The sequence below is a fragment of the Sceloporus occidentalis genome, unplaced genomic scaffold, assembly GCF_023333645.1.
Source record: "Sceloporus occidentalis isolate IW3139 unplaced genomic scaffold, rSceOcc1.0.p SCAF_1, whole genome shotgun sequence".
NCBI classification, from domain to species: domain Eukaryota; kingdom Metazoa; phylum Chordata; class Lepidosauria; order Squamata; family Phrynosomatidae; genus Sceloporus; species Sceloporus occidentalis.
In genome coordinates, this window is record NW_028316981.1 from 128,457,147 (window position 1) to 128,483,977 (window position 26,831).

General features: G+C 41.2%; 1 protein-coding gene across 1 annotated transcript; it reads right to left on the reverse strand.

Annotated features, from left to right (window-relative positions):
* Positions 1-15,013: 15,013 nt before the first annotated feature.
* Positions 15,014-24,643, reverse strand: LOC149322123 (GTP-binding protein Rhes-like). The gene is made up of 3 exons (XM_089507749.1): positions 24,586-24,643; positions 23,423-23,486; positions 15,014-17,167 (listed from the first exon to the last, which is right to left on the reverse strand). The coding sequence occupies exons 2-3, from the start codon at positions 23,433-23,435 to the stop codon at positions 16,518-16,520; spliced, it is 663 nt and encodes a 220-aa protein (XP_089363875.1). The 5' UTR covers positions 23,436-23,486; positions 24,586-24,643; the 3' UTR covers positions 15,014-16,517.
* Between the last annotated feature and the right edge of the window lie 2,188 nt (positions 24,644-26,831).

The following is a 26,831-nucleotide window of genomic DNA, read 5'->3' on the forward strand; positions in this document are numbered from 1 at the left end:
GAGATCTAGTACATCTCTTTTAACAGCAGGTGTTACATGATGTCTCCTTATTTATCTGAGCTTCTCTCTCCTCACCTTCTCACCCATGCCTCCATTCTGGTAGTCAAGGTCTGCTGTCTCAGCCCAGGATTTTCTCTGCCCCTTCCCAGATTTGTCCCTTCTCACTTGCTGCCCCTCACTCCTGGAACCTCCTTCCCCCATGAACACGGCTCGTCATTTCTTTAACCAGTTTCAAAACTGAATTGAAGACTATACTGTTCAGGGAAGCATTTCCAGGCATCGTGTGATTGTTATTTGATGCTTGATATTTTATACTTGACGTTTTTAATTTGTTGCCTACTTATTTTATTGACTCCTATCATCTATTATGTATTTTATATGTATATTCTCATTTTGTAGAATGTACCCCATAGACAGGTTTCTTTTTGTCTATTTTATTGATTGTATGTACAGCGCTGTGTAAATCTACAGCGCTATATAAATAATAATAATAATAATAATAATAATAATAATAATAATAATGGCAGGACTGTGTATCTGAACTCTAGTCGCAGCAGAAGAGAGAGCCCACAGATGTAGTAGGACTAGCTTACCACATTTTAAATTAGTAAGCATTGCCACCTAAAGAGATCATTAGCTCCAAAACCTAAAATGTTTTACCTTTTTTATTGGTCAATGTGAGCTAGCTTTAGAATCAAGTATCCACCATGATTAAATAAAAAAGGGATGCACTCCCTTAATGGGAAGATGCTGGACACTTGGAAGCTTCTAGGAGCACCTGGGTGTGTTTTTTGTAAAAGGCTTTGTGAAATTTGCCTAAAAAGTAGTGTATAAACCTCTTAGGTGTACAAATAAAGCTTAGGCAATAATGGGAGCTTAGTTTAAGTAAGGTGGGGGGACCTTGAGTCCAAAAACGTTTTCTCCAAGCTCTGTCAGTATGCACACCAGCAGTCCAGGAGAGGTAGCTTTGGGTTGCAAGTACTGCTTATGTACTCTAGTACATAATCTCAAATCCATAATTTCAAATGTTAATTGATATATAATTCTGCACTAGTATTTCAGACATTTTAAAATTTAAATTGGGCTTGAGGGAACATTTAAATTACTGCTAATGAGTGGCTGTTACTGAGGACTGGTGTGGTCTGCTTTTATCATGTAAATAGCAACCTGTGGTCTTCACTTAACTGGAGGGTCTAGTACCATGCATGAAATCCAAAGACATTGCCATCCTAGCATTACCCTGCAAGTGAGAACTGCACACCACAAATACACCACCAAGTAAGCCTTATACATTGTTAGTGAGCAATTAATAGCAATAAAGGTTGGTGAAAGAAATATAACGAGTGAGAAAGTAAATGCCTCAAAATCCAGAAATTATACTTCACTTGAAACTAAAGGTCAAACTGGTCAACAAAAACAGAGAAAACACTTTGTAATGCAACATGTAACAAAACGAAATACAGTGCTGTGTGTTATTGTTATGGTCACTAGCGTAAATTAATACTTAAAGCTGAGCAAAAAACTGACACCTCTGGAGGTAGAAACATTTTTTTTTAATTTTAGCTAATGATGGTTAATGCATTCTGTCATTCTTTTCTTGTGAATTTTCATGTTTTGTAATTTAGCTAGTATTTGACCAGACAGAAATGCTGAGCTCCTATTCATTGTTAGCATGAATTTTAGTTAGATGCCATGTTGCAATTCCTTTCTTCCATACTAATAATATCTGATTTTTCTCCTCCTTTTTTAGGCTGTGTAGAGGTGCTTCAGTGATATTAGCATAAAGTTCATGCCCATCATATGAACTCATATGAGGGCGGATATGGTTTGGCTACATATATTTTGGATACATATTTAGTTCATCACAGGTACCTGAAATGGTTTTATATATTGTACATTAAAACTGTGCACCAGAAGGCAAAGAAGAGACAAAGAAGGCCTGAAGAAATGGGAGACTGTATATATTGAGATGAACTGAGCAGAAAATGGACTGCTCAGTTCATTTCAATATACACAATCTCCTGTTTCTTCAGGCCTTCTTTGACTCCTTCTTTGTCTTGGGCTGCTTGCACACTACAGAATTATAGTGCTTTGATGCCACTTTCACTGCCGTGGATGCATCTTATCAAATTCTAGGATATGTAGTTTCATGAGATATTTAGAATTATCACCCAGAGAGCTCCAGTGCCACACCAAACTATAAATCCCAGCATTCCAAAGGGCAATGGTAGGGCAAGTAAAGTGTCATTACAGCCAGCCCTTACAGACAGATTCAAACATCCACAGTTTGAAAATGTTCAAGAAAAGTATAAATTTCAAATATCAAACCTTGATTTTCCATTTTATATAAGGGACACCATTTTGCTATGTCGTTATACTTAATGGGACTTGAGCATCAGTGGATTTTGTTATACATGGGGGATCTTGGAACCAAACCCTAGTGTATAACAAGGATCCGCCATATATAATTGTGCAGTGTCAATGGGGCATTCATTTCCCAGCCTCTTACAACTCCATCCCAGATCTCCAGCCATTCCCAGAGAGAAAGGAATTCTATTGCATAGTCCCAACTAGAATAGGCCCATTGAATCTGTGGGTCCAACGTGAGTCAACATAAAGGTAAATACCATGGATTCAGTGGTTCTACTCTAGTCAAGATTAACAATAGAATTCACGCTGGAGTCATGGATATTTTGTATGTATTCCAGCCCAGCCAAAAATACATCTTCCCTTCCTGTCAGAGAAAATGGAGTACAAGCATTCTGACAACTGAGTAACTAAAATCATCTTGAGCATCCTGTGCAGCCCATCAATGTCAGAGGTGGCAGCAGCACTCCAGGAGCAATGTAACAGATGCATTTTCAGGTCACATTCTTTTGTATTTTATTACTAGAGGGATTGAAAATAAATTGCTTGTAGTATGCGGGATTTCAAGATTACATTAGAATATGTATAATGTAATAAGCAGAGAGATTTAACTTGCTTTCCATTAAAGAATACTTGGGGCCTATCCGTCATTTTGCTGCATGAGGCAATGGGGAAAAAATTCTCCACCAGCAGTCCCAGGTACAAAAAACAAGGAGACTGGCTGTTGAATCTTAGTTTAAAAGCAGGTGGCAGGACAGTATCCACTCCCACATTGGAAGGCAGTGGAAAAGCTGAAGGGACACCGGACAGATCTGATGGTGCCCACAGTTTTGGCCACCAACACCTTGTTCTTATTTCCTCACTCCTCAATACCACCTACTTGCAGTTACAGCCTCATTCGGCCTTAGTTCCCTTTCTGCAGTGATTTCCTAAGCAATGTGCTGTGCTTGTAAAACACCCTGCTTCCTTGAAATGTGGGAAGATATAAATGTTTAAATATAATTATTGCAGTCTGCATGGCTGTAATTCTAAGGCTATGTTGTAACCCCAGATATGCATTCATTTACAAAAGTTTAATTCATCGAACTGTTGTTGTGCCTCCAAGTCATCTCCAACTTATGGTGACCCCAAGGTGAATCTATCATGGGGTTTTCTTGGCAAGTTTTCTTCACATGGGGTTTGCCTTTGCCTTCCTCTGAGGCTGAGAGAGTGAAACTTGTTCAAGGTCACACCTGTCCAGAAGTAAATTTACATTGATATATCTGAAACCTCAGCAAACAGTGTCTTTTTGAGGTATCGAATCATGGCGTCAGACGGGGCTCAATATTGTTTGGAGCCCACACTCCAGGTCCTGTTTCATTCCCCCATCCCTTTGATCCTTCCAGATGCTTTTGATGGTTCCCACATACCCTTACCACTAGCCATGTTGGATGGGACTGATGGGAATTGTGAGCCCAAATATCTGGAGGGCCAAAGGTGCCAGCAAGCAATAGGCAGAAGGAATAGCAGGTATCATGGCTTCTTTACATACCTGCCTTTTCTTTCTATGTGGCCGAGGCATAGAGGAAAGGGAGAACAAGTGGGTGATCACATTACTAGCAAGTGTGGCAATTCTACCACTTCTACCCCCAGTTCCCACACTCTTCCTATGGGGATGCTGCCATAAGGATTCCCACTGGATCCAATTCCTCTAGAAGGGGTAATGTCTGCCTGTACAAGGCTAGTATAATGAACAGAGAGTAGTTATGTTAAATAATGTAACTTTAGTAAATAACAATTTAATGTTATCTGACTTGTCTCACTCTCTACCCTCCAACTCAAAAACCCCCTGAAGTTGTCATTTCTTTTAATATTTGCAGACAAACTGGTCTCCATCCAATACACAATCTCCCTTCACACAGTCTGTCAGACCATCCCTCTCTTTCTCAATACAAACCTTCATTCTGTCTGAATGTCATCCCCTTCACTCGCATCCCATCGTTCTTACTGCACATCCCACTGCCAGCCTTTCTGCAAATCATCCTGCAAATTCTACAGGTTTCTGCAGAATTCTGCAAATTCACCCAATATTCCAACACTGGGACTCATACTGGCGGCCTCTGCATCCATGGAGTCTTTATCTATGGATTCAAGCATCCATGGTTTGAAAATATTCAAAAAAAATATATAAATTCCAAAAAAGCAAATCTTGATTTTGCTATTTTATATAAGGGACGTTATTTTACTATCCATTGTACTTAATGGGACTTGAGAATCCATGGATTTTGGCATCTACAGGGGTCCTGGAATCAAACCCCAACTGATATCACAGACCCACTGTACGTTCTCCTAACCAGATGTCCCCTCTAACATAACACAGTACAATCTAATAACAAAAACTGTAACATAATTTCTGTGAGTAACATAACAGGGGCTGCTGAGGGCATTTTTTCTGAGCTCTCTTCTCAAATTTGGGGTCAAATGTTGAAGGAAGTGAACACTCCTATATTCTAAGAAAGGCTCATATAGTCAATTGTCTAGTATAACAGCATACCAGCACTCAAATGCTCTAAAATACGTAATGTACAACCCCACTTAAGTCACTTTGAATCATTTGAGTGTAATGGTTCTCATTGTTTCATCTGTGAAAACTCTCCCAGGATCCATACTTCACTAAAACCTATATTGTATTCTGTGGAGCTGCCTCCTAGGTAGCACGGATTTGTACATAGATTTGCCATCTGAATTGCTTGAACTACTGACAAAATTTCCAGTCTAGTCATCCTTCGTTACAAATGCTGACTTTAAGTCCACAGTGGAGCTAGGGTGTCCAGTCAGTTGTTATGTGGCTTGAAGTCAAATACAACCCTTTTCAACCTTATATGGTTTTCTTGATGCAGTTTATTCAGAAGAGGTTTCCCATTGCCTTCCTCTAAAATAATGCTGGTATTTCTTAGTGGTTATCCATTCAAGTATTAACCAGGTTTGACCCTGCTTAGCATCCAAGTTCACACAGATTCTAGTGCTTTCATGATATTTCACCAAAAAGAAGGAAATGTGCTGGCTCAGATTACTAATCTTTCTTTTAAAATGTGGAAATTGAAGATTATTTTGCTAAACCTGTGTTAGGCTAAAGCTAACAGACATTACAACTTATTCAATGACTTTTCAAAAAAGAAAGCAGGTGCATCCATCTCAGAAGTGCATGGCTATGATTATCAAAATAGGACTTATGTATGTGGTTTGATTTTTAGAATAATAATTCAAAGTTTATCTTTTTAATTTTAATCAGTGGTCTACCGAGAACACCTCCCCCCAATAAATGTTCAAATTATCATATTATTTGGTGGGGGGGGGGGGTACTCCTGCTGTCCTAACATTTCATAGGAGAAATTTCACAGTAGAAATTACGCATACTTTGGCCCACTTTATCAGAGTTTGTGGTGGAAGGGTTTGTGGGAGTCATCCGGTAGACTGGACATTCCAATGAAACATTAACCTGTTTAGCCATCTTGCCCCTGCAACCATCATTGTAGGGGATGGGGCAACCTTTGTAAACAGATATGTTTTGTTGCTGTGGCTATTTATTTATTTATTATTTTTATTTTATTTTATTTTGCTTTTAATCTGTTGCAATCCCGCAGAGACATTGTTCTTGTTGTAAACTGCATTTACACCCTGCATTTCACTAAAGACTGAGTCTCAAAGTGGCTTGCAACATAAAATGATTGCAACATGCCGCTTTATCACACTAGGGAGCAAACAGGCTTTAAACGAGAGTTAAACAAGTGTAAAATAGGAAATGCCGTGTGATAAACATCAAGCATTTCCTGTTTAACTCTCATTTAACTCTTGTTTAAATCCTGTTTGCCCCCTAGTGTGATAAAGCAGATAGCTGAAAACATACACAAAGTCAACATTACGTCCAGGGACCACCACTTTGAGCAACATTGGACTAGTGGACATGTAGTGCTTCCACATTGTTAGGTTGTACAAACTGAAAAGAATTATTATTCAGCAAGCGGTGGCCAAGTCTATGTTCACTGCATCTACTGGGACTGTATCAGTTATTCCATCCAGGTAAGAACTGATCTGAGTGATTTCAACTGCAAACTGGTGCTCAAAGGGGCATACTGGGCCTCTCCTTTGCTGAGTGGTGGAGGTCTCCTCCTAAGGATGTCTCCACCACCGCAGCAAGCCAGGAGAGGCCTGCTCCTTTGCTGTGTTGGTGGAGGTCTTCCTGTGAGAAGTCCCCCACGGCCATGGCAAGCCTGGAGGGGAGCAGAGGGAGAAGGGCACAACTGAGTGTCACCCCTCTTCTGGGGTGTTATCGATGCCATCTGCACCCCCTGCATCTCTCTAGTAATGCCACTGCATTGGAGTTTACCTTTCTTTTTGGTTAAGAATGTCTTTCTGCTTTCCTCCCTGACAATGTCCGTGACTATGGTTAATTTTCGTTAGTTTTACTCTGACTTTGGGGGGGGGGGGGTTTACTGTCAGGACAGATTACTGAAAAACAGTGGTTTCCAATTGGCAAGGTGGTCAGGCAAGACTGCATTTTATCACCCTATTTGTTTAACCTGTATGCCAAAAACATCATATGTAAATCAGGATTAGATTCAAAATAAGAAGGTGTGAAAACTGGCAGAATTTCTTAACTCTCATTTAACTTTTGTTTAAATCCTGTTTGCCCCCTAGTGTAATAAAGCAGTAGGACTCAAACACAGTTAACAACAATTAAAACCATTGTAAGAATCCACGAAATACAAAAGATAAAAGACAATCAATAAAAATTAAAACCAGGTTAAAACATATATCATTAACACATACACAGAGAGAGAGAGACATCCAGCACAAGGGAAAGCTTTAAACTAGACAATGAAGACATCAAAATAATTCTACATTCAGCTCAAACATTCATCAGAATATAGACTGCAGTAAGGAAAGACTGGAAAGGGTAGCTATGAAGGAACTAGATAAGATTCTGAAATGTAAAGGTATATCACTGAATACTGAAGTGAGAATTGTCCATGCCATCGTATTTCCCATCTTTTGGTATCAGTGTGAAAGCTGGACAGAGTAGAAAGCTAACAGGAAAAAAAATCAAGTTGATAATGCTAGGAGAGGTGGCGGGGGCAGTAGAAAGAGAGGAAGACCACATTCTAGATGGATAGACCCAATCAGGGAAGACACAGAAATGACCTTAGCAGGGTAACTAATAACTTAGGTAACTTGGAAGTCTCTCAGTCATGGGTCAAAGTTGAGTGAAAGCAGCTAACAAAGACAAAAAGCAGGAAATGACTACTGAAAGAAACGTATACAGTGGGCCGTTGTTATACGCTGGGGTTTGGTTCCAAGATTCCCCATGTATAGCAAAATCTGTATAGGCTCAAGTCCCATTAAATATAATGACATAGCAAAATGGTGTCCCTTATAAAAAATGGAAAATCAAGGTTTGATATTTGAAATTTATACTTTTTTGAACATTTTCAAACCATGGATGCTTGAATCCATGTATAAAAAATCTGTGTATAAGAAGAGCTGACTGTACACTGTTCTGAAAACAATGGACATACTCCACCTTGGTAGTTTGCAAAGAAGTAGCCTTGTTAGTCTCTGGCAGCATAAAAAAATGAAGGAAGAAGGGAGGGAGAGGGGGAAGAAATGTGGCAGTAAATTGAGTCTGAAAGGTGCTGTCACATCTTTCCTCCTCTTCTTTCTTTGTTTTTCTGTTCACCTAGGTAGGTGTCTGGAATGAGGCACACGTGTGGCCTAATATATACTGAAGTCTAGTGAAACAGAAAGTAATTTGGAATATTGCACAGTGTGGGTGTGAATATCTTGAGCCATTCTTTTCAGAGCCGCTGCTTCTCTTCCTAGTGCCAGGGCCTGTTTTTAATAATAATAATAATAATAATAATAATAATAATAATAATAATTTATTTTTATCCCACTTCTCCATCAGGATCGAGGTGCCTTACAACCACAGCTAGGGTTGCCATAAGTCAGGACTTCCAAACCAGGACAAATGTAGGACAACATTTTCAAATGTAGGACTTTTTTTTTTTAAAATGGAGGACACACAAAAAAATAGATGATTTTTTTAAAATGTTAATATAAATGCATGTTTCTTAGGCATGATCAAAATGGAGGAGGACAAGCCTAGACTGAGGACGCAGGCTCCTCTGAGGGGCTTGTGTGCTCGGCCCAGGCCTGTCCTCCAAGGCCACTCTCCTCTTCCCAGACCTCCCCTTTCCTCCAAAGGGCTCTTTGGAGCTCTTTGAAGGGAAGGGAAGGGAAGGGAAGGGAAGGGAAGGGAAGGGAAGGGAAGGGAAGGGAAGGGAGGCAGGAAAGGAGAGGAGAGACCTGGGCACTAGCCTGGTCCTGCTCTTCCCAGACCTCTCCTTTCATCCAAAGGGCTCTTTTTGGAGCCCTTTGAAGGGAAGGGAAGGGAGCAGGGAAGGCGAGGACTCGGCGGCTGCAGAGGACAGCCCCAGGCCTCTCCTCGACGGCTTCATTTTCCTCAGGCCAAAGGGAGCCTGCAGAAAATGCAGCTGCCGAGGAAAAGCCTGACCCAAGCAGGGAAGGTAAGTAGGGAACTAGAGAGGGAGGGAGGGAAGGAGAGAGGGAGGAGGCGAGGCGAGGCGAGGCGAGGCAAGGCAAGGCGAGGGACTTTTGTCCCCAATCTGACGTCCCATGCTTCTTCACCGAAACTTTACTGTACACAGAAAGTGCACTTTGGGGGGGGGGGGGAACCTTTGAAAATGGGCACCCTCCTCCTCCTCCTCGCCATGCACTAAGAAAGGGCGCTTTTCCCTCCCCCTGGCTGGCCCAGAGTCTCACTCCTCTTCCTCCTCCTCCTCCTCCTCCTCCAAGGGGCCACCTCCTCCTTGAGGCTGGCCAATGGCAGAGTGGGGCTGGAAACAGCTCTGCCCCAGCTGCTCTGCCATTGCCCAGCCAGCCTCAAGGGGACGAGTGTTCCCTTTAGGCGCGATGGCTGCCGGCCGGGGCCCAAACCCAGGATTTAGAGTGAACCGGACCGTGACCATGCCAGTACCCCAAAACCATTACAAACATGGGCGCAACCGAGTTATGGCATCCCTAACCACAGCAAACATACATTACAAAAATATCCCATTATCCCCTCCCTCCCTTCAACACATAACAATCCCTACATAACAATATGATTAGCATATAAAACATTAAAATAATCATTAAAATAATCAGAGACAGAAAGACGGGCTTTTAGGGGTATTCAGTATTTTGACATTAACTTTGCTTCCTCTCCCCTTCTACCTCTCAAAGCATGTCACTTTCAGATGTCCAGAAGCAGAACTGAGGGTAATGGTGTCATGTGGAACAAGCCAGGCCTGACATTGCACCTGACATGTTCCAGACATACTGGCCTGTTGATTTGCACCGTACATTTTGCCTCCAGGTACCGATTCCCACATCCTACAGCTTAGGCATATAAAGTTCACAGCTGGAAGCAGGACTCTCATTCTTTCACAGTCATTGCTTTTGAATCAACATGTTCTGAATCTTAAATGTGGGCAACAAGCACAGACTTGACAAGAGGTGAATGTGTTTTGTCTTCGGTTATCCACAGCTACATGCAAACTGAGAAGTAGTATTGCAGTACAACCTGTGTGTTAGCTGCTAGATAACAACTGTTGGCAGGCAGGCATGGCCACCTATGTGATGCATCGTGATAGTGTAACTATAGAGTGGAGTGGGTGGCTATCTAGTGTGAAACTGTCCACAGATCTGTGCTAGCAGATTATGGCTCTTAATGATGTTGATAGAATTGAGAATTTCAGCAAAGACCAGCAGAGGGTGTAGTTGACTTGAATTAAAGCGTTTTGTGGGCAGGAATTGCATATGTGGTCTTTAGTTTCAAGTAAGTATGTTTGTGTTTCATTCATGTGTGTGTGATCATAGTTAGTTTTACTCTTCATACATAAAGACTCTGGATGTCGCCAGAGTCCAACATTGCAAGATCAAGTGCTGTGTTGTCACAGTACTGAGTTTCAGGTTTGCACTCTTATGTCCCAAAGATTTCAGTGGGACTTCCTGTACTGTAAGAATGCACAGGATTGAAACCTTCAGTTTGGAGCAACCAAACTGGATACTTTATAAATAATTCTTGACAGAAGTCCATTCAGATTCCTCTTCAGGAATAGCAAGATTGTTGTAAATGCAGTAAAAAGGAGCCAAACCTTCCAGTGCAAGGGTCACTGAAACAGATATAAATTCACAAATAAAAATCAGCCATTTATGCAATAAGTTGTTTTAGAAGATAAGAACTTAACTTTGGATTTGTTTCTTTGCAAATACCTCATGGAACATAAATACTGTATATACTCGACTATAAGTCGACCTCATGTATAAGTCAAGGGCAGGTTTTGGGGACAAAATTATAGATTTTGATATGACCCATGGATAAGTCAAGGGCAACACTTAGGGGCATGTAACAAATGATGTAAATGATGAAATAAAGGAAAACAATGCCAAGGAATTGACCAAATTCCAGCATGCTTAACTGTTCATGCTCATACTAAAGGCTGGATGGATGAGAAAGCAAAGGGTGTGAGTGTGTGTCAGTTATTCCAAGGGAGATTACACTCTTATTTTTCAACAGGATTTTTTTTTTTAATAAGAGTTAAAGTACAGTACTTACATTGACCTGTGGATAAGTCGACTCAGGTTTTTGGGGTCAATTTTTTGACTAAATTTTCTAGACTTATACATGACTATACAGTAAGCAGTAAAGGCAGCATTGTCCAAACTGGAAAGAAAGATAAATCATTCATGGTCTTAAACAAATGTACTTATTTCCCCTTATTTTCATTTTTAAAATGTAATTTGATGTATTATTGATAGTGGTTTCCACATAGACACTGATCAAAGACAAGTTATATCAGTGTGTTTAAGCAGGTAACTTCTTTGTTCCAACGGATTCACTAAATGGTAGGATTCTATCTATCTATCTATCTATCTATCTATCTATCTATCTATTTCACAAATCCTGTTATCTTTTCTGCTCCCCCCCCCCCCCCCCCACATCTAAGCAATGTTACTGAGGAACAATTTGATCCCAGATTCTTCAGTCTTATGTATTCTGGAAATCACAGAAGTCTGGGCAGGGTAGCTTTAAGTTACCCAGCTGAAATAATTGCTATGATTTGATCATAAAGTGCATGCAAGTGTAGTTATGTGGCTATGTGTCAGTGCCAGTATGTAAAAAATAATTACCATCTTTGGGATTCAGATGACCTCCAAACAACCTCAGTGTCAGATGGAAATGTCTGCCAACTTAAATTACTGTAGGAAGGTGAGGGTGCTCACCTCTTGCAAAGTTATGAGACAAGCAATGTAGCTCTCAGTTACAGTGTCCGGATTATGTACCAGTTGCAAACATGCATCTGAGGAAGTAGGTTCAAGTCTACAAAAACTCCTGCCACCAACTTTTTTCTTTGAGTTAGCCTCAAAGGTGCTACAAGATCCCTTTGCATACTGATTTTCCAGACTAAAACAGCTATGTCTTTGAGATCTCAGCAAATTATGAAAGAAGTAGACTGAACTGGGCCTTTTTTTTTTTTTAACAATGAAAGGAGGTGGTTTCCAGCAGTGTGAATGCTGTTAAATCCAAACAGGATGGAATGCTGTAGTAGGGTCAAGCGCAGACTGCTGTCGCATGGTCAAGGGAGTAATTTGGAAATAGAAAAGCTGTGCCCTTCCTGAGGTTATTGGACTGCAACTCCCAAAAGCACTAGTTTGCATGGACAATAGAGAGGAATGCTGGGAGTTGTGAATTCACCAGCATATAGGACACATTTTTCCCATCCCTGGTGTGGAATGATGTACTTGTGCATGATCATTCTTGGATTATCATCTTTAGACAGAGAGATTGAAGTCTGAAGGAGAAGCCCACCTCTGTTTCCCACCAGTGTGGGAAGATGTGAGAGATGACATTCTCAGCGGCGTCATCCCAATTGTTACATCCCATCCTCTTGGAGGCCCAATCAGCACCAAGGCTGGTTTCTTTTTGGCACCGAGTCAAGACTTGGCTTTTTATCAAAACCTTTGGGACTTAATTCACTTTAAATGTAAATATGCTTTTAATTGTTGTATCCTTTTAAACTAATTTAATTTGTTGTCATGTTGCTAAGTTTTCATCCTGTTTAGGCTATTTTATTGTTTCAATCAGGAATAGTCTTAAATTGTTTATCTGTGTGCTGCCCTGAAAGCCCACAATAAAGGGCAGGATATAAATATTTTAGCCGTAGTGATTTGAGTGTTGGACTCTGGAGACCAGGGTTTGATTCCCAGCTCAGCCACAAAACCCACTGGGTGACTCTGGGCAGGTTATATTCTCTCAGCCTTGGAAGATGGCACCATAAATAACAAAAATGACTTGAAGGCACACAACAAGAATAACAAATGCCTATGATTGTTTTGAGAGCAAATTAAATAAGCTGTATAGGGATGTTCCATGTTTAATGTAATAGATTCTAATTTGTGTAATGTGAAACACCCTTTTTAATGTTTATCTTATGCGAATGTTGGGTGTCTCTTGATCTTTCATATTTAACTCCTGCTGGTGTCAGCTGGAGTGTTTAGCAGATTCTTGAATTGAAATGGATAGGAATTAAATGTGCCTGGATTCAGTGGCAGCTTTACATACATCTGTGGCTTTATCATATTCCCCTTTGTCATCATGTAAGCTTAAGTGTTTGTTTTTTGTTACTCTCAGTCTTCAAGTTGCTTTTGGCCTGTGGTGACCCCATGAACTTCATAGGCTTTTCTTGGGTAAGAAAGATTCAGGGGTGGTTTTGACAGTTCCCTCCTCTGAAATATAGCCTGCAGGACCTGCTATTCATTGATGATCTTAGATGCAAATACTAACTAGGGCTGACCCTGCTTAGGTTCCAAGATCAGACAGGATTAACTAAGATGAATTCATCATTTTCCCCCTGGCTACACTCACCTCTATCATCTTCTTCTTTTTCTCCTTCGTTTTCCTTGATCTGTTTGCATCCCATGTCTGGAAGCACCCCAGGGCAGTGATGCATCTGTTTACTCTACAAAGCATCACACATGGATTTGTGGTGCCAAATTGGTAGCAGTAGGAAAGGGCATCTGTATTGTTCACCAACTATCATGAAACTGAATGGTACATTTTAGGGACTCATATCCCAAAGCTGTACTAGGAGTAGGAGGAGGTTTTCTCTTCTGTTATTGCACCTGCTCCCAACAACTATCTCATTGGCACCCATGCTACATTAAAGATACAGCTGAAGATGAACAGAGAGAAAGGGATCCAAAACCCTTGGATTAAACAAAATATGGTTTACATTGGGACCTTACAGATGAAGTAGAAGCAGGCAGGGTTCAGAAAATGAGAATTTTAGATTAACAATATTTCTGGGAATGATGATGAGTTGGGTCTTCCTATGGAGTTTATCACACGGGAGGAATTTCTCTTAATTTCTAATGAAAAGAAAGTGGGGCCAGAACGCATTCACGTGCATTTGCTAGTTCAGCTAATTTGCATGAATTTGAATTGCATTCAAACTGACTTCCCATTGCCTGAAAATAGCTTGGCATTGCCCAAAATTGCGTGTGGTGATCTATCACGCAATAACGTTAAACCCCATGATTGCGTTCAGATTGCCATTGGATTATACTTTCAATTTCCCTTGTCTGATAACGTCCCAAGAGAAAATACAAGAAGAGCAGCCTTTTAACGTCAGATGGAAAGTCTTCCTTCTAATCCACAATTCTTTCCTTGGCTCTTGTTCTTCCCAGATACGTTCAAGGAATAGTGTATAACAGCCTGGAAGGCACGAAAAAAAACACTCATGTTCCTGCCTTAGGCAGCATCTTCAGCATGGGAGTGACAGAGAGAAAGAGACAGAGAAAAAGAACACTACATAAAGTATTGATATTCTAATTTTCCTAGTCTCTTTGCCTGTCCTTAGCTGGTTATAGAAAGAAAATACAATTGGCAGCTTGCTGCCCTTTAAAGATGTTCAAAAGCCACATCTTGTGTAAAAATGAAGCAGTCAGATTACCTTCTGGCCAGCTCTTTCTAGGTGGCATTGCACCAGCTGTATACCCACACCAGCTCCTAACTTGTTTCTGGGCCTCTTAGCTAAGTTATCTAAAAAAACTACCTCCTTTCTGTAATGAACCTGCCTGTAGTTTTCATTTGTCTTCCAAGTGTCTGCTAGATGCCTCACCACTAAGAGAGATTAAGTTGATGAGGATACAGAGTAGGTCCTTTTTTGTAGCAGTGCCTGGTTTCATTGAGGAACGAGGTCAAGTTACTTGGCCTCCTCATCTGTGTCTAGTTTTAGCTGGGCAGTCAAGACTGTTTGGTCCAGGTGTTTCAAGTATTTTTGGTCCAGTCCATGGATGTTTTTAAAATGGTTTGTGGTATTCTTAATTTGAGACTATTTCCTTTCAAGTGGAAAATACATAAAAATGAGACTAAAAACAACAACATGAAAAGCGAATTGAAGAAGTCATCCCCTGAATGGGATTTTATTTAAGAGGATGAAAATTGTAGTCAGGTAATAAGACCAAACAGACATGCAATCTCCAGCAATTCTCTCTTTTTCTCCACTTTAATTCCATTCAATGCCAGTGTATCTATGTTTTTATTCCAATACGTAAAATATCATTCTACAGCTCTTCATCATTTCCCACTGTGACAGAAGAAATGATGTTTATCTACTGCTCAACTTGGTAAAACTAGAGCATCTAAGTGGCTGCAATTAATCTCCAGAGCACCTTTGAGTTAGAATCCTGAAAAGCATTGCTCACAGTCACAGTCCACTGAGAATGATGGGACTTAGTTCCCAAAAAACGAGTTGAGGATGTGCAGTGTTTCTTTTGTATTTCTACCCAACACAACTGTTCATTTGTATTCCCATTCTACAGAACAGAAACCCAGCTGAAATAGAGTGATCCGCTGGCCCACCTCCCCAAGAGTTTACAGCTCAGGAGCGGTTTCAGCCACCATCTCCTAGGGGGCAAATCTGGCAATCTTGTCCCTGGACTACCGTGTCTGTCACAGAAATCAAGAGAGCATATAAACCTACATAAAACTCAGCGGGGTGGATGTCCTAAAGACATGATGCCAGGAGCATAAAAGCAGGATGTGAAACCAAGAAACTGTGTAAATATCTGCCAACCAAGTTTCAGTGTGTGTGTATGCTTGTCTTCTCATTCCACCTCTTTGCAGCAAAGGATAAAATACATTTTTTAAAAAGCACACACCTCACAAATATTTTACTTTTATTTTATTAGACACAATACTTGAAATACTTTTTAAAAATAACCCAAATCAGACATAGACTCTGAATCCTTTGTTCCATAACACATAAGCAGAAATTCCTCAGACCCTGGTTAGCTCAGTGTTAACCAAATCTGAGCAATAAATAGCATGTGCATGCAAAGGGTCAGTGTGGAAATTAAAAGTAAAAAAACTCAATAGTTTGTTACATGCGCAGGCACGCACGCACGTGCACACACACACACACACACCTCTTATTCACAACACATAACTGTTGTTCGGTATACAGACAGAAAAAGTTTCTTTCCAATCTTCCAGTGTATAGAGTCTGTTTGGTCACTTACGAAATAAACATGGCAAATGGATGTTGTGTTTCCTAAGGGATCCCCCAAATCCTTCTTTTCTGGATTCCTGCAGCTCGTCACTGTCAGCCACCTTGCCTGTTTGGTCACTCATCCCTCCTTTGCCCTGACCAAAGTCCATGACCCAAGGGTATCAATTCCAATCCGAAAACTTTGAGGAGAAGAAGGTAGATGTATGCTCTTAACAGTGCGGCCAGGAGGAATCAGGGCTACCTGATTTTGGGGTCACAACTCAAAAGTGAAGGCATGAAAAAGACACAAATACCTGTGGCTTTCCGGCACTTGAGCTGGAATCACTGTGTTCATGAGGGCAAGTCATGACAAATTCACTAATAGCTTCTAAGCCCCCCCCCCCCAAAAAAAAAAATCCCACACAAATGATGACTTAGTACCATAATGCTGACTGCGGTGGTGGTGGTTGGAACAGGGTCTCTGGATGGAGAGGCTGCCTGAGCTATATACACCTGTACACATGTCTATCCCTATGTATGTCACTCTCCTCTAGTTCAACAGACAGTGCAACTGTTGGCTTTGTTCATGGGGGGCCGGAGGGGAGGCTCTTTGGGGAAGGTCTCCCTTCTCCTCCGCAAGGCAGGGCTCAGCCGGCTGGGCAGGTTGGCTTGCTGGAGAAGCTCCCTGAAGACCTCCATCACATTCTCGTTCTCCTTGGCCGATGCCTCCAAGAAGCGGCTGTTCCAGTCCAGCTCCACTAGAGAAAGGGCATCTTCAGGCAGCACCTGCCTGAGCCCACCAGCATCCGCCTTGTTGCCCACCACCACGATGGGGGGGAACTTGTCCTCTTTCAGCTCCAGGATCTCCTCATGCAATGCCTTCACACACTCAAAGGACTCAGCATCGTCCACGGCGTAGACCAAAGCGAAGGCGTCACTGTTCTGGATGGAGAGCTTGCGCATGGCTGGGAAGGAGTAGCTTCCACTGGTGTCCAGGATCTCCACCTTGATGGTGGCCCCACTCACCTGGTACTCCTTGCTGTGGAGCTCTTCCACCGTCCGCCGGTGCTTGGGCTCAAAGGTGTCCTGGAGGAAGCGCTGGATCAGGGCCGTCTTGCCCACTCCGGCCGCACCTAGGAAGACCAGGCGCACCTGGCTCTTCTCCTTCACTGCCAAGGACATGATGCTTCGAGAGGGAGGTTTCTCTGGGGGCAAAGAGAAGAGAGGCTTTGGTTACTGGTCCACACCTTGTGGTAGGAAGAAGTTCCACCTGCTGGTCTTCTGGTGGCTTCCAAGTGTGCAACTTCTCCTTGCCCTGTGGCTCACCAACTTCTCCTATGAATGGAGGTAGATTTCCAGTCTGTGAGCTCTCGGCTCCCCATTTATTTATGCTGCCTAGACACACACTGACACACACTCACACTGAGACACAAATGAGAGGAGGCTGGACTGTCTCCTCCAATCTCTGCTCTGGGGAATGCTGGGCTGGGTGGGCAAATGGGGAATGAGGGGGGAGAGAGAGGGAAGGAGGCTCTGGGCCAATCAGAGGAAAGCTGCCCTTCAAAGCCAGACACACAGACAGACATAACCAGAGCCAGGAGAAAGGAAAAGAGAGGCACAGACACAGCAGACACAGCAGGCGGGGGCAGCCAGGGCTCCTTTGGGACCAGCACGTCCTCCTTTTCTAGGACCCATCCTCCATTTCCACCTTCTGCCCAGGAAGAAATCCCTAAAATCCTCCATTTTGAGCAGAAGTTAAAAAGCAGGGCTTGACCTTGCTTGGAATGTTTCTAGTTTCCATGTGGCCATGTCCTCCATTTTTCTGGAGCGTCCTCCATTTTCACTTTCTGCTCCAGGAGGATTTTCCCAAATGTCCTCCATTTTTGAGCATGGCTTTCTCTGGATAGGCGTGGGTTTTTTAAAAAAAAGCTCTTATTTAGTTGTGTTCTCCATTTGTCTTGAATGTAGGGTGACCAGACTTGGTCCTCCTTTCCCCTGGTCCCATCCTCCATTTCAGCCAACAGGTCCTCCATTTTGAGCATGAGAGAGAGGATATTACTGTTATTCTATGAGTGATTTGAGCTCTTCTTTGGGCACGTGCCTTCCATTTTTCTGGAATGTTCTCCCTTTGAATCTTTGGTCCAGGAGGGGTTCCCAAAGGCCCTCCATTTTGAGCAGGGCTGAGAAGCATGGGTTTCTATTGACAAGAGTGTATTTTAGCTCTTATTTGGCTACGCCCTTCATTTGTCTTCAATGTAGAGTAATCAAACTTGGTCCTCCTTTGAGTGTTTTTTTACCTTTAGTGACGTCCTCCATTTCTCTTGAAGCTCCTCCATTTTGAGGTGCCTTCCATGATAGGGTCACCACAAGACAGAAAGGACTTGCAGGCACACATAAGTGGCCAAAGGCTGCCTTGTTCTTTCCAGAAGATTCGCAAGCAAGGCACATAACAACAGCAACAACAGACAAACCTAACAAAACATATTTGTTCTTCAGGCTGAACCCTTAGAGCACATAAGACCATCTATATGTGTTGTGTTCATCCTTAAAATGACATTAAGAGTGGAACTGAGAGAGATCTCGAGATAGAAATTTGAATTAAAACAGAAATAAACTCAATCAGGATCCATGTTTCTCTCCCTCGCTCCAAATTTTTGGCCAAAGGGAACTTTATGAAGTTGTACAACTAAATTTAAAAAAAATCCACCCTTTTCGTTATTTGCAGCAAATTAAATTGTTGTCGTTGTTGTGTGCCTTCAAGTCGTTTCTGACTTGTGGCGACCCTAAAGGCAAACCTATCATGGGGCTTTCTTGGCATGTTTCTTCAGAGATGGGTTGCAATTGCCATCCTCTGAGGCTGAGAGAGTGTGACTTGTCCAAAGACACCCAGTGGGTCTACATGGCCAAACCAGGATTCAAACCATGATCTCCACAGGCATAGTCCAATGCTCATACCACTACACCACACTGGCTCAAGTAATTAAATGCATAATTAAAATGTCGGTGCAAACTCCTCTTTTTTCCTCCCCCTTGCTGTTGCAGAATACAAAGGCTTGGAAACTTCCTCCTTAAACCAGGGTGAGGAATCTCAGGTTCAGCCACTTTCTGCCTCCCTAACTGACCTCCTTGTTGTGCCTTCCAAAGTATGACAAACTAGCAAGATGCATTCAGAGCAGGGTGTGCCCTTGTCTTCATCTCAGGCTGAGAGTGTGTGACTTGCCCAAGGTCTCCCAGTGGTTTTCCAGGGTTGAGTGAAGTCCTGGTCCAGCCCTCATACCACTGCATCACCCTGGCTCTCAAATTGCCCTCGCATGTGTCACCCCCATTTAGACTAACACTCTTTTCAATGTGACATTAGACCATCAGTATGAATTAGCAGAGAAGAGCAAACACCTTCAGTGAATTAGCAAGTCCCAATTCAGATCAACATCCTGGAGCTGGTTAATGTCTGGGAACAATTTGTTATTGTTGTGTGCCTCCAAGTCAAGTTTGACTTATGGTAACCCTAGGTGTACCCAACATAGGGGTTTCTTGGCAAGTTTCATCAGAGGGGGATTGCCTTTGCCTTTGCCTTCCTCTGAGGCTGAGAGGATGTGATTTGCCCAAGGTCACCCAGTGAGTTTACAACTCTGATCACCAGAGTCCAATAATCAAACCACTACACCATGTTGGCTCTCCAAAGCACTATCAAGTTTCATGTACTGTGCTGTTTTGAAGTAAGGGAGGCAAAGACAGCCAGTGGGAGAACCGAATCCTGAAGCTGAAATCCTGTCTTTTAGACCAGCTGGAGAATACCCATTGAATCAGTTATTGAATGGTGAGCCAACACATAGGAAAGCTGATTTGATGAGTCTACTCTAGTTGAGTCTAATGAGAAGACTTAGGCTTCAGTGTTCATTCTGGAATGTGATTGCATGGTGTTAATTGTTGCATTCATTTTCATTACAACTGATTAGCGTGTTTTATATAGCTTTGTTAATCACCAGGTGTAAGTTCTGTTAAGAGAGAGTGAGTTAGCCCATGTCCTTTGGCTGAAAAGGATTTCCAGATAGAAATGAGAAGGAAAGCTCATTTAAATATGCCTCTGTGTGTGTGTGTGTGTATGTGATTTGTGGTGGTTGTGATTGTGATTGTTAAATGCAGTCAAATTGACTTCAACATATGGCCACCCTATGAATGAAGACGTCCAAGTCACCCTGTCTTCAGCAGACCTACTTAGGTCTTGTAGATTCAGGGCCGTGATCTCCTTAATTGAGTCTGTGCATCTGCATTGCAGTCTTTCTTTTTTCCTACTGTCATGGTCTTTTCTAGTGAATCATGTCTTCTCATGATATGGCCAAAGTATGATAGTCTCCATTTATTCATCTTGGCTTTCTGGGAAAGTACAGTCTTGATTTGCTCAAGGATCCATTGATTTGGCTTTTTAGCAGGCCACAATATCTGCAGACCTCTTCCCCAGCACCACATCTCAAATGAGTTGGTTTTCTTCCTATCAGCTTTCTTCACTGTCCAGCTTTCACAACCATACATAGAAATGGGAAATATGATGGTAGTCCTAACTTTAGTATTCAGTTGTATATCTTGACACTTCAGGATTTGGTCTAGTTCCTTCATAGCTACTCTTCCAAGTCCTCGTCTTCTTCTGATTTCTTGACGGCAGTCTCCATTCAGATTAACACCTGAGCCAAGGTATGGAAAATCTTTAACTATTTTAATGTCTTCATCATCTACTTCAAAGTTATGTAAACAATCTGTGGTCATTATTTTTATTTTATTAATGTTCATCTGTAAATGTGCACTTTCTTTCTTGAATTTCTTCAGTAACCATTCCAAGTCTTTGTTATTTTCTGCTAGTAGTATGGTATCACCCACACGTCTTAAACTGATGATGCTCCTTCCTCCAATTTCCACACCTCCTTCCTTTAAGTCTAATCCTGCTTTCCTGTTATGTTCATCATTCAAGTTAGACAGACAGGGTGATAAAATGCAGTCCTGCTTAACTTCCTTGCCCATTGGAAACCATTCAGTTTCTCTATATTCTGCCCTAACAATAGCCTATATTCCTGAGTAAGGTTATGCATCAGGATAATCAAATATTGTGGTACAACCATTTCTCTAAGAGTGATCCATACTTTTTCATGATCTGTACAATCAAAGGCTTCGCTATAATCTAGAAAGCACTGAAATCCTTTGGTGTGCTCCATTATCCAATTTATATTTGCAATATGATCCCTAATGCCTCTTCCTTTCCTGAACCCAGAATGGACATGTAGCATTTCTTGCTCCATATATCATATAAAGTCATTGTTGTAGAATTTTGAGCATCACATTGCTTGCAAGGGAGATTAATGCGATAGTCCTGTGATTACTGCACTCTTTGGTGTTCTCTTTCCTGGAAGCTGGAATGTATATTGGGATGTCTTTGGGAGGTTCTTTTCTTTTCCATGTTTTTGATAGATTTTACACAGGACTGGAATAGATTGAAACAGCTCTATTGGTATGCCATAGATTCTTGATGATTTATTTCCCCCACGTAGTCTGATTGAAGCTTCTACTTCACTTTCTAAAATTGGAGTTTCATCTTTACACGGTTCTTCCCCAAATTAATCTGGCATCCTTTCATCTCTTTTATATAGTTCTGTGTATGGTTTTCATTGTCTTTTTATTTCTACTTGGCCATGTAATGTGTTCCCCTCCTAGTCATAGAGCATCCCCAGTCTTGGTTTAAATTTCCCTTTGATTTTTGGATCTTGTCTCTTGTTCTTCCTTTTTGTCACTTTTTACTTCTCTGCATTGACTATTATAGTACTTATCCTTCTCCCAAGACACTAGTCATCAGACAGTTGTATTCAGGGTTCTATTTCTGCCAACTTTTACTTTTGATTCTAGTCTCTCTCGTGTTGTCCTAATTACTGAGAGTTGCCTTCCTGCTGCTTAGTTCCCTTCCCCCCCACCTTGTAAAAGGCTTCCTTGACATCCCCCTGAGAAGGGTAGTAATATGTGTGTGGGGGAGTGGGGTGGGTGGGTGGGTTGGGGATCCATCTACACAGACACACATGAAGTTCACTCCAATATCACTTCTGCCCAGGGTACACTTGTGGGAGATGTCACAACAATTGTTAGAAAAACAAAAATAATAATATTTTGGCATCTTAAAGGCTAATCAGTTTTGTCATGGCACAAGATCTCATGGATTGCCACCCATTTCAGTGGCTCAACATTTCAAAGTGTTACCTCGGGTGGCAGATTTTATTCCAAGTGGTGGTAGATTGTGAATAGACGAAATGAAAAAAAAAGTACAAGCATTGTCTTGCCTTGCTCTAACTCTAAAGGAAAAAGGCAAGAGTTAGATTTAAAGAAATGCAGGATAGCGGTGAGAATGGAGGCCTGGCAATTCCTAATCTAAAACTCTATTTCTACGCGTGCTGTTTAGAATGGCTAAGGGACTGGTGTACACTTGATAATAAGCCCCTATTACAATTGGAAGGATACAACAATGTCTTCGGCTGGCACGCTTATCTTTTTTATGAGAAATTAAAAGCAAATCAGGACTTTAAAAATCATTGTATAAGAAAAGCCTTAATAACAACTTGGCAAAAACTCAAACCTAGACTATTTCCTAAAATCCCTCTTTGGGTTTCAATTACTGAAGCATTCCATTTAAATTATGATCTCATACCAAAAGGTTGGGCTAACTACCACCACCTTTTGACAACAGATAAATCAACAAACAATATAAGCTTGAAAACTCTGGAAACACTAACTAAAGAAGGGTTGAACATAGGCTGGTTCACCTATAGGCAAATAAAAGAAAGATTTTGTATAGATAAAATTAATCCTGGCCTGGACATTGGTAAAACGGAACTAGATGACATTCTTTTGTCGAACAAACCTAAAAAAATAGCTAAATTTTATAAACTATTACTGGCCCAAGAGATGGAAGAAGAACACATTAAAGTTGCGATGTCTAAATGGGCCCAGGATTTTCAACACACATTGCCTCTAGCCCAATGGGAGAAAAACTGGAGAACAAGAATTAAGTATACAACTAGCTACACCCTAAGAGAAAACTACTATAAGATGCAATTTCGTTGGTATTTGACCCCTACGAAATTGGCAAAAATATACGAAGGTGCTGACTCAAATTGTTGGAAATGTAGAAAAGCGCCTGGCTCCTTGTTCCATCTTTGGTGGAATCGTGTTTATGCAAAAGTATTCTGGAAACAGATACACCAATGGATTCAGCTAATACTGGATCATAAATTTAAGCAAGAACCAGAAATCTACCTTTTGGGTATGATAATAGATGATAGTCTAGAAAAAAAGTACGGGAGATTATTATTTCATTTAATAATAGCAGCTAGATTAATTTTTGCAGCAAACTGGAAAAACCAAGAGAAAATTGACTGTAATCAATGGATATTAAAGGTATTAGACCTAATAGAAATGGATAAACTTACCTGTTTGGTGCATGGAGATTCATGGGAAAATTGTAGGAAAATCTGGAATCCTTTCCTTGAGTTCCTAGAAAAGAAGAAAAATATTAAATGTGACATAGATTAATGCGATTCAGAATTTCAACAATCATTTATCATCATAAAGGGTATTATCTATGCTCTTGATATTAATTCTATGTTTCTTTACTTTATCCTAGAAGATCTATCAACCGTACAAGGAAAAGGAAGAAATTTGGATTAAATTATACAATGTTATGCATATATATATATATAATTAAAAAATAATAATTGGGATTTAATTTTTATCGCATTATCATATTATATATACCTGCAGATATGTTTCAGGGCAGAGTTTCAGTTTGTATAAATTTATATGTTAACCTGATGTAAAAGCAAAAGCTAATTCCTTTATTAATAAAAAAAAAAGTAGTAGAAAAATTATCTTTAAATACCTGCAAACTGATAAGAATGAGTGTATTGGTAAACTCTAGGAAGTCAATTTTTATGTTAATTGTTGTTTGATTTTAAATTGTTGTCTAAGGAACAAGTGTACTGTTTGTTATTTAGGGATATATGTATAAATATTTGTATCATTTGTACTGTACGTGTGTATTATGTGTAATTTACGGTTTGTATGGTATGTAAATTTTTTTTTAATTCAATAAAATTTATTTTAAAAAAAAAGTACAAGCATTGTACAGACAACGGAAACACAGTGTGGTATCATGGTTTGAGTGTCTGAGTAGGACTCTTGCAGACCAGGGTTAAAATCCCTGTTCAGCCATGGAAACTCATTGGCTAATCTTGGACAAGTCCCACTCTCTCAGCCTCAGAGGAAAGCAACAGCAAATCTCCTCATAGATTTCACATTGTCTTCATGTTTCTGTTGCTGCTCCCAATTGATGGACAGGCAGATCAGGGAACAGGGATCCAACCTATGGTGGATGGTAGTTTGCTTCTATTGGAGATTCAGGTTCACTATAAAGGAGTAGATCTCCATTCAGCCGTGAGCCTGGGAGCACCCAGCTCCCAAGCCACTACAGCTCTACTGGCTGCCAGTGTGTTTCTGGGTATGGTTCAAAATTCTATTTATGACTCATAAAGCCCTAGGCCTAAAAAATTAACATGCAAGAATCAATACAAAAAGAGCAGTGAAAAATAATTACCAGACACATAATGTCCGCATAAAAAGATGTGACTTTGGAAACAGTCTGAAGGTGAAGGTTTTGTCCTAAGGGTGGGTTAAAAAAGGAGATGAAGAAGACCTTAGATCAAACACTGATCAGAATGGACACTACAATCAGGAAATCAGAAGACTTGGAATGGGAAGGGCAGCTAAGCAAAATCATAAAGAGCAAAGATATACAATTGAGCACTAAAATTAGAATTTCCCAAGCCATTGTTTTCCCCATCACCATGTATGGGTGTGAGAGATAAACAGTGAAAGCAGATAAGAGGAAAATCAACTCATTTGAGACGTGATACTGGAGAGGAGTGCTGAGGATAGACAGCCAAAACAACAAACAAATGGGTCCTTGAACAGATCAAGCCTGAACAATCCCTGGAAACCAAGATGATAAAACTGAAACTACTGTAATGCTACGAAAAGTTGAAGGCAATAGAAAGAGCTCAATTGATAGACTCAATCAGGGAGGTCACAGGCCTGTGTTTCAGGAAGCAGTTTAGCATGCAATCTTCACTCAGGACAGAAAACCAAACCCTGTTCAGTCTGGGAGCAAAAACTAGCATAGGCTTGTGGGTTGCTTCTTGCTTGCTTTTTCAGCTCTTTGGACATCTATTATTGTGTTGTGTTTGTCTCCCCCTTGACCATGGGAAAAAATCAATGATGAGCAGCCATTTGAACATGTGAAAATTTACAGAGCCCAAAACACACTTTAACCTAAAAAGAAAAAGAAAAAAAAAGACAAATGAACATGAAGATCTTTTTCAGATAAGCAGTTGTTGTGGGCTTTCAAGTCATCTCAGATATATGGTGACCTTAAGTTGAGCCTATCATGGGGTGATTTTTTTTTTTTTTGCACCTTTGTCTTCCTCTGAGGCTGAGAGAATGTGACTTGCCCAAGGTCACCCAGTGATTTCTATGGCTGTGCGGGGCACAAGGAACCTGTTTTCCAGAGTCCTGTTCCAATGCTGAAACCACTACACCACAATGACTTTCATTTACAAATAAGCAGTAAGATCTGTTTAATAGGGGCTGTCATTGGATAATGTGTGGAGTGTCATTCATTTAAAGTGAGGACTGGACCAACTGATAGCTAAAATAGAAAACAGAAAGTTGCTCACAGTTCCAGTATTTGTTTCCCATCACGACCACCGCCACCACCACCATCGCCTTTAAGGAGAATAGGACCTCTCAGCTGCTGTCCTGCTGTTTCAATTCAAGTCAAATCTCTTTAGGCAAAACCATATGGCTTCAGATTAGTACTGATCAATCTCTAGAGTGCCTAAAGCCTGGGACACAATTATCTGGTATGTTCTTTTAAGGTACATTGGTTAGCACGTTTTCCCCATGCTACTTGCTGGAGTCACTGAGCAGGAAGTGCTATTAGAAAATGCTACATTTGCTCAGAAAAAAAGGGGGGCAGTAAGAATCTGACCTAGAAGAATTAATTGGCATGATGATAATTTGGTTTGGTTTGATGGGGCAATGTTGGCCTAAGCTGACTTCTCCACATGACAAAGCAATCTTTAGCATGCCTCTGGGTCTCCACACATTGTGTCCTCACAAAACAGAGCTATGCTGGCCTGACCCAGCCACTGGGCCCCGAGAGGGATAAAATGTGGTATGTGGGCCCTCTGGAGGACCTTGTCTACCTCAAACCGTAATTTTTAAAAACTGTGTTTCATCTAAAACAAAGAGAACCGACCCCAGGAAAGCACAGTTTTCCTCCAGTGCCCCCCTCAAAACCCCCACAAGTGTTCTCTTTATGATACACCTCCCAGTACATCTGTGCGTGTACTTTAAAAGTCATGTGGAAGGAAGAACATTCCTATACTCATAACCTCAGGAGCAAACTGGGGCTCACTTTGGTGGCCCATCAGTGGCTAACATGGACAGAAAGATGCTGGGCAACATCTGGCTAGTTTTGCATATGGCATAGAGGTGGAAGCATCACTCTCTTGTGCCAAAGCATATTGCCCAAAGATCTGGGAGGTGATGGCTCTTCATTCATCCTGGCTGCAAAACCACAGATGGATGGTGCTCAGGACCCCGTCACCCACCCAGCCACTGCTTGGCCAGGGGTGATGTGGGAAATGAAGGAATGGAGGAGAAGACCTGGTGGAAGAGTGCTGGCATAGATCAAGTTTCTGCCAGTGACCATATTGGATCATGGCTAAGGTATGGAGCCTTCTTCCCACCCACAATGCAATGTTACTGTTTTTAAATGAC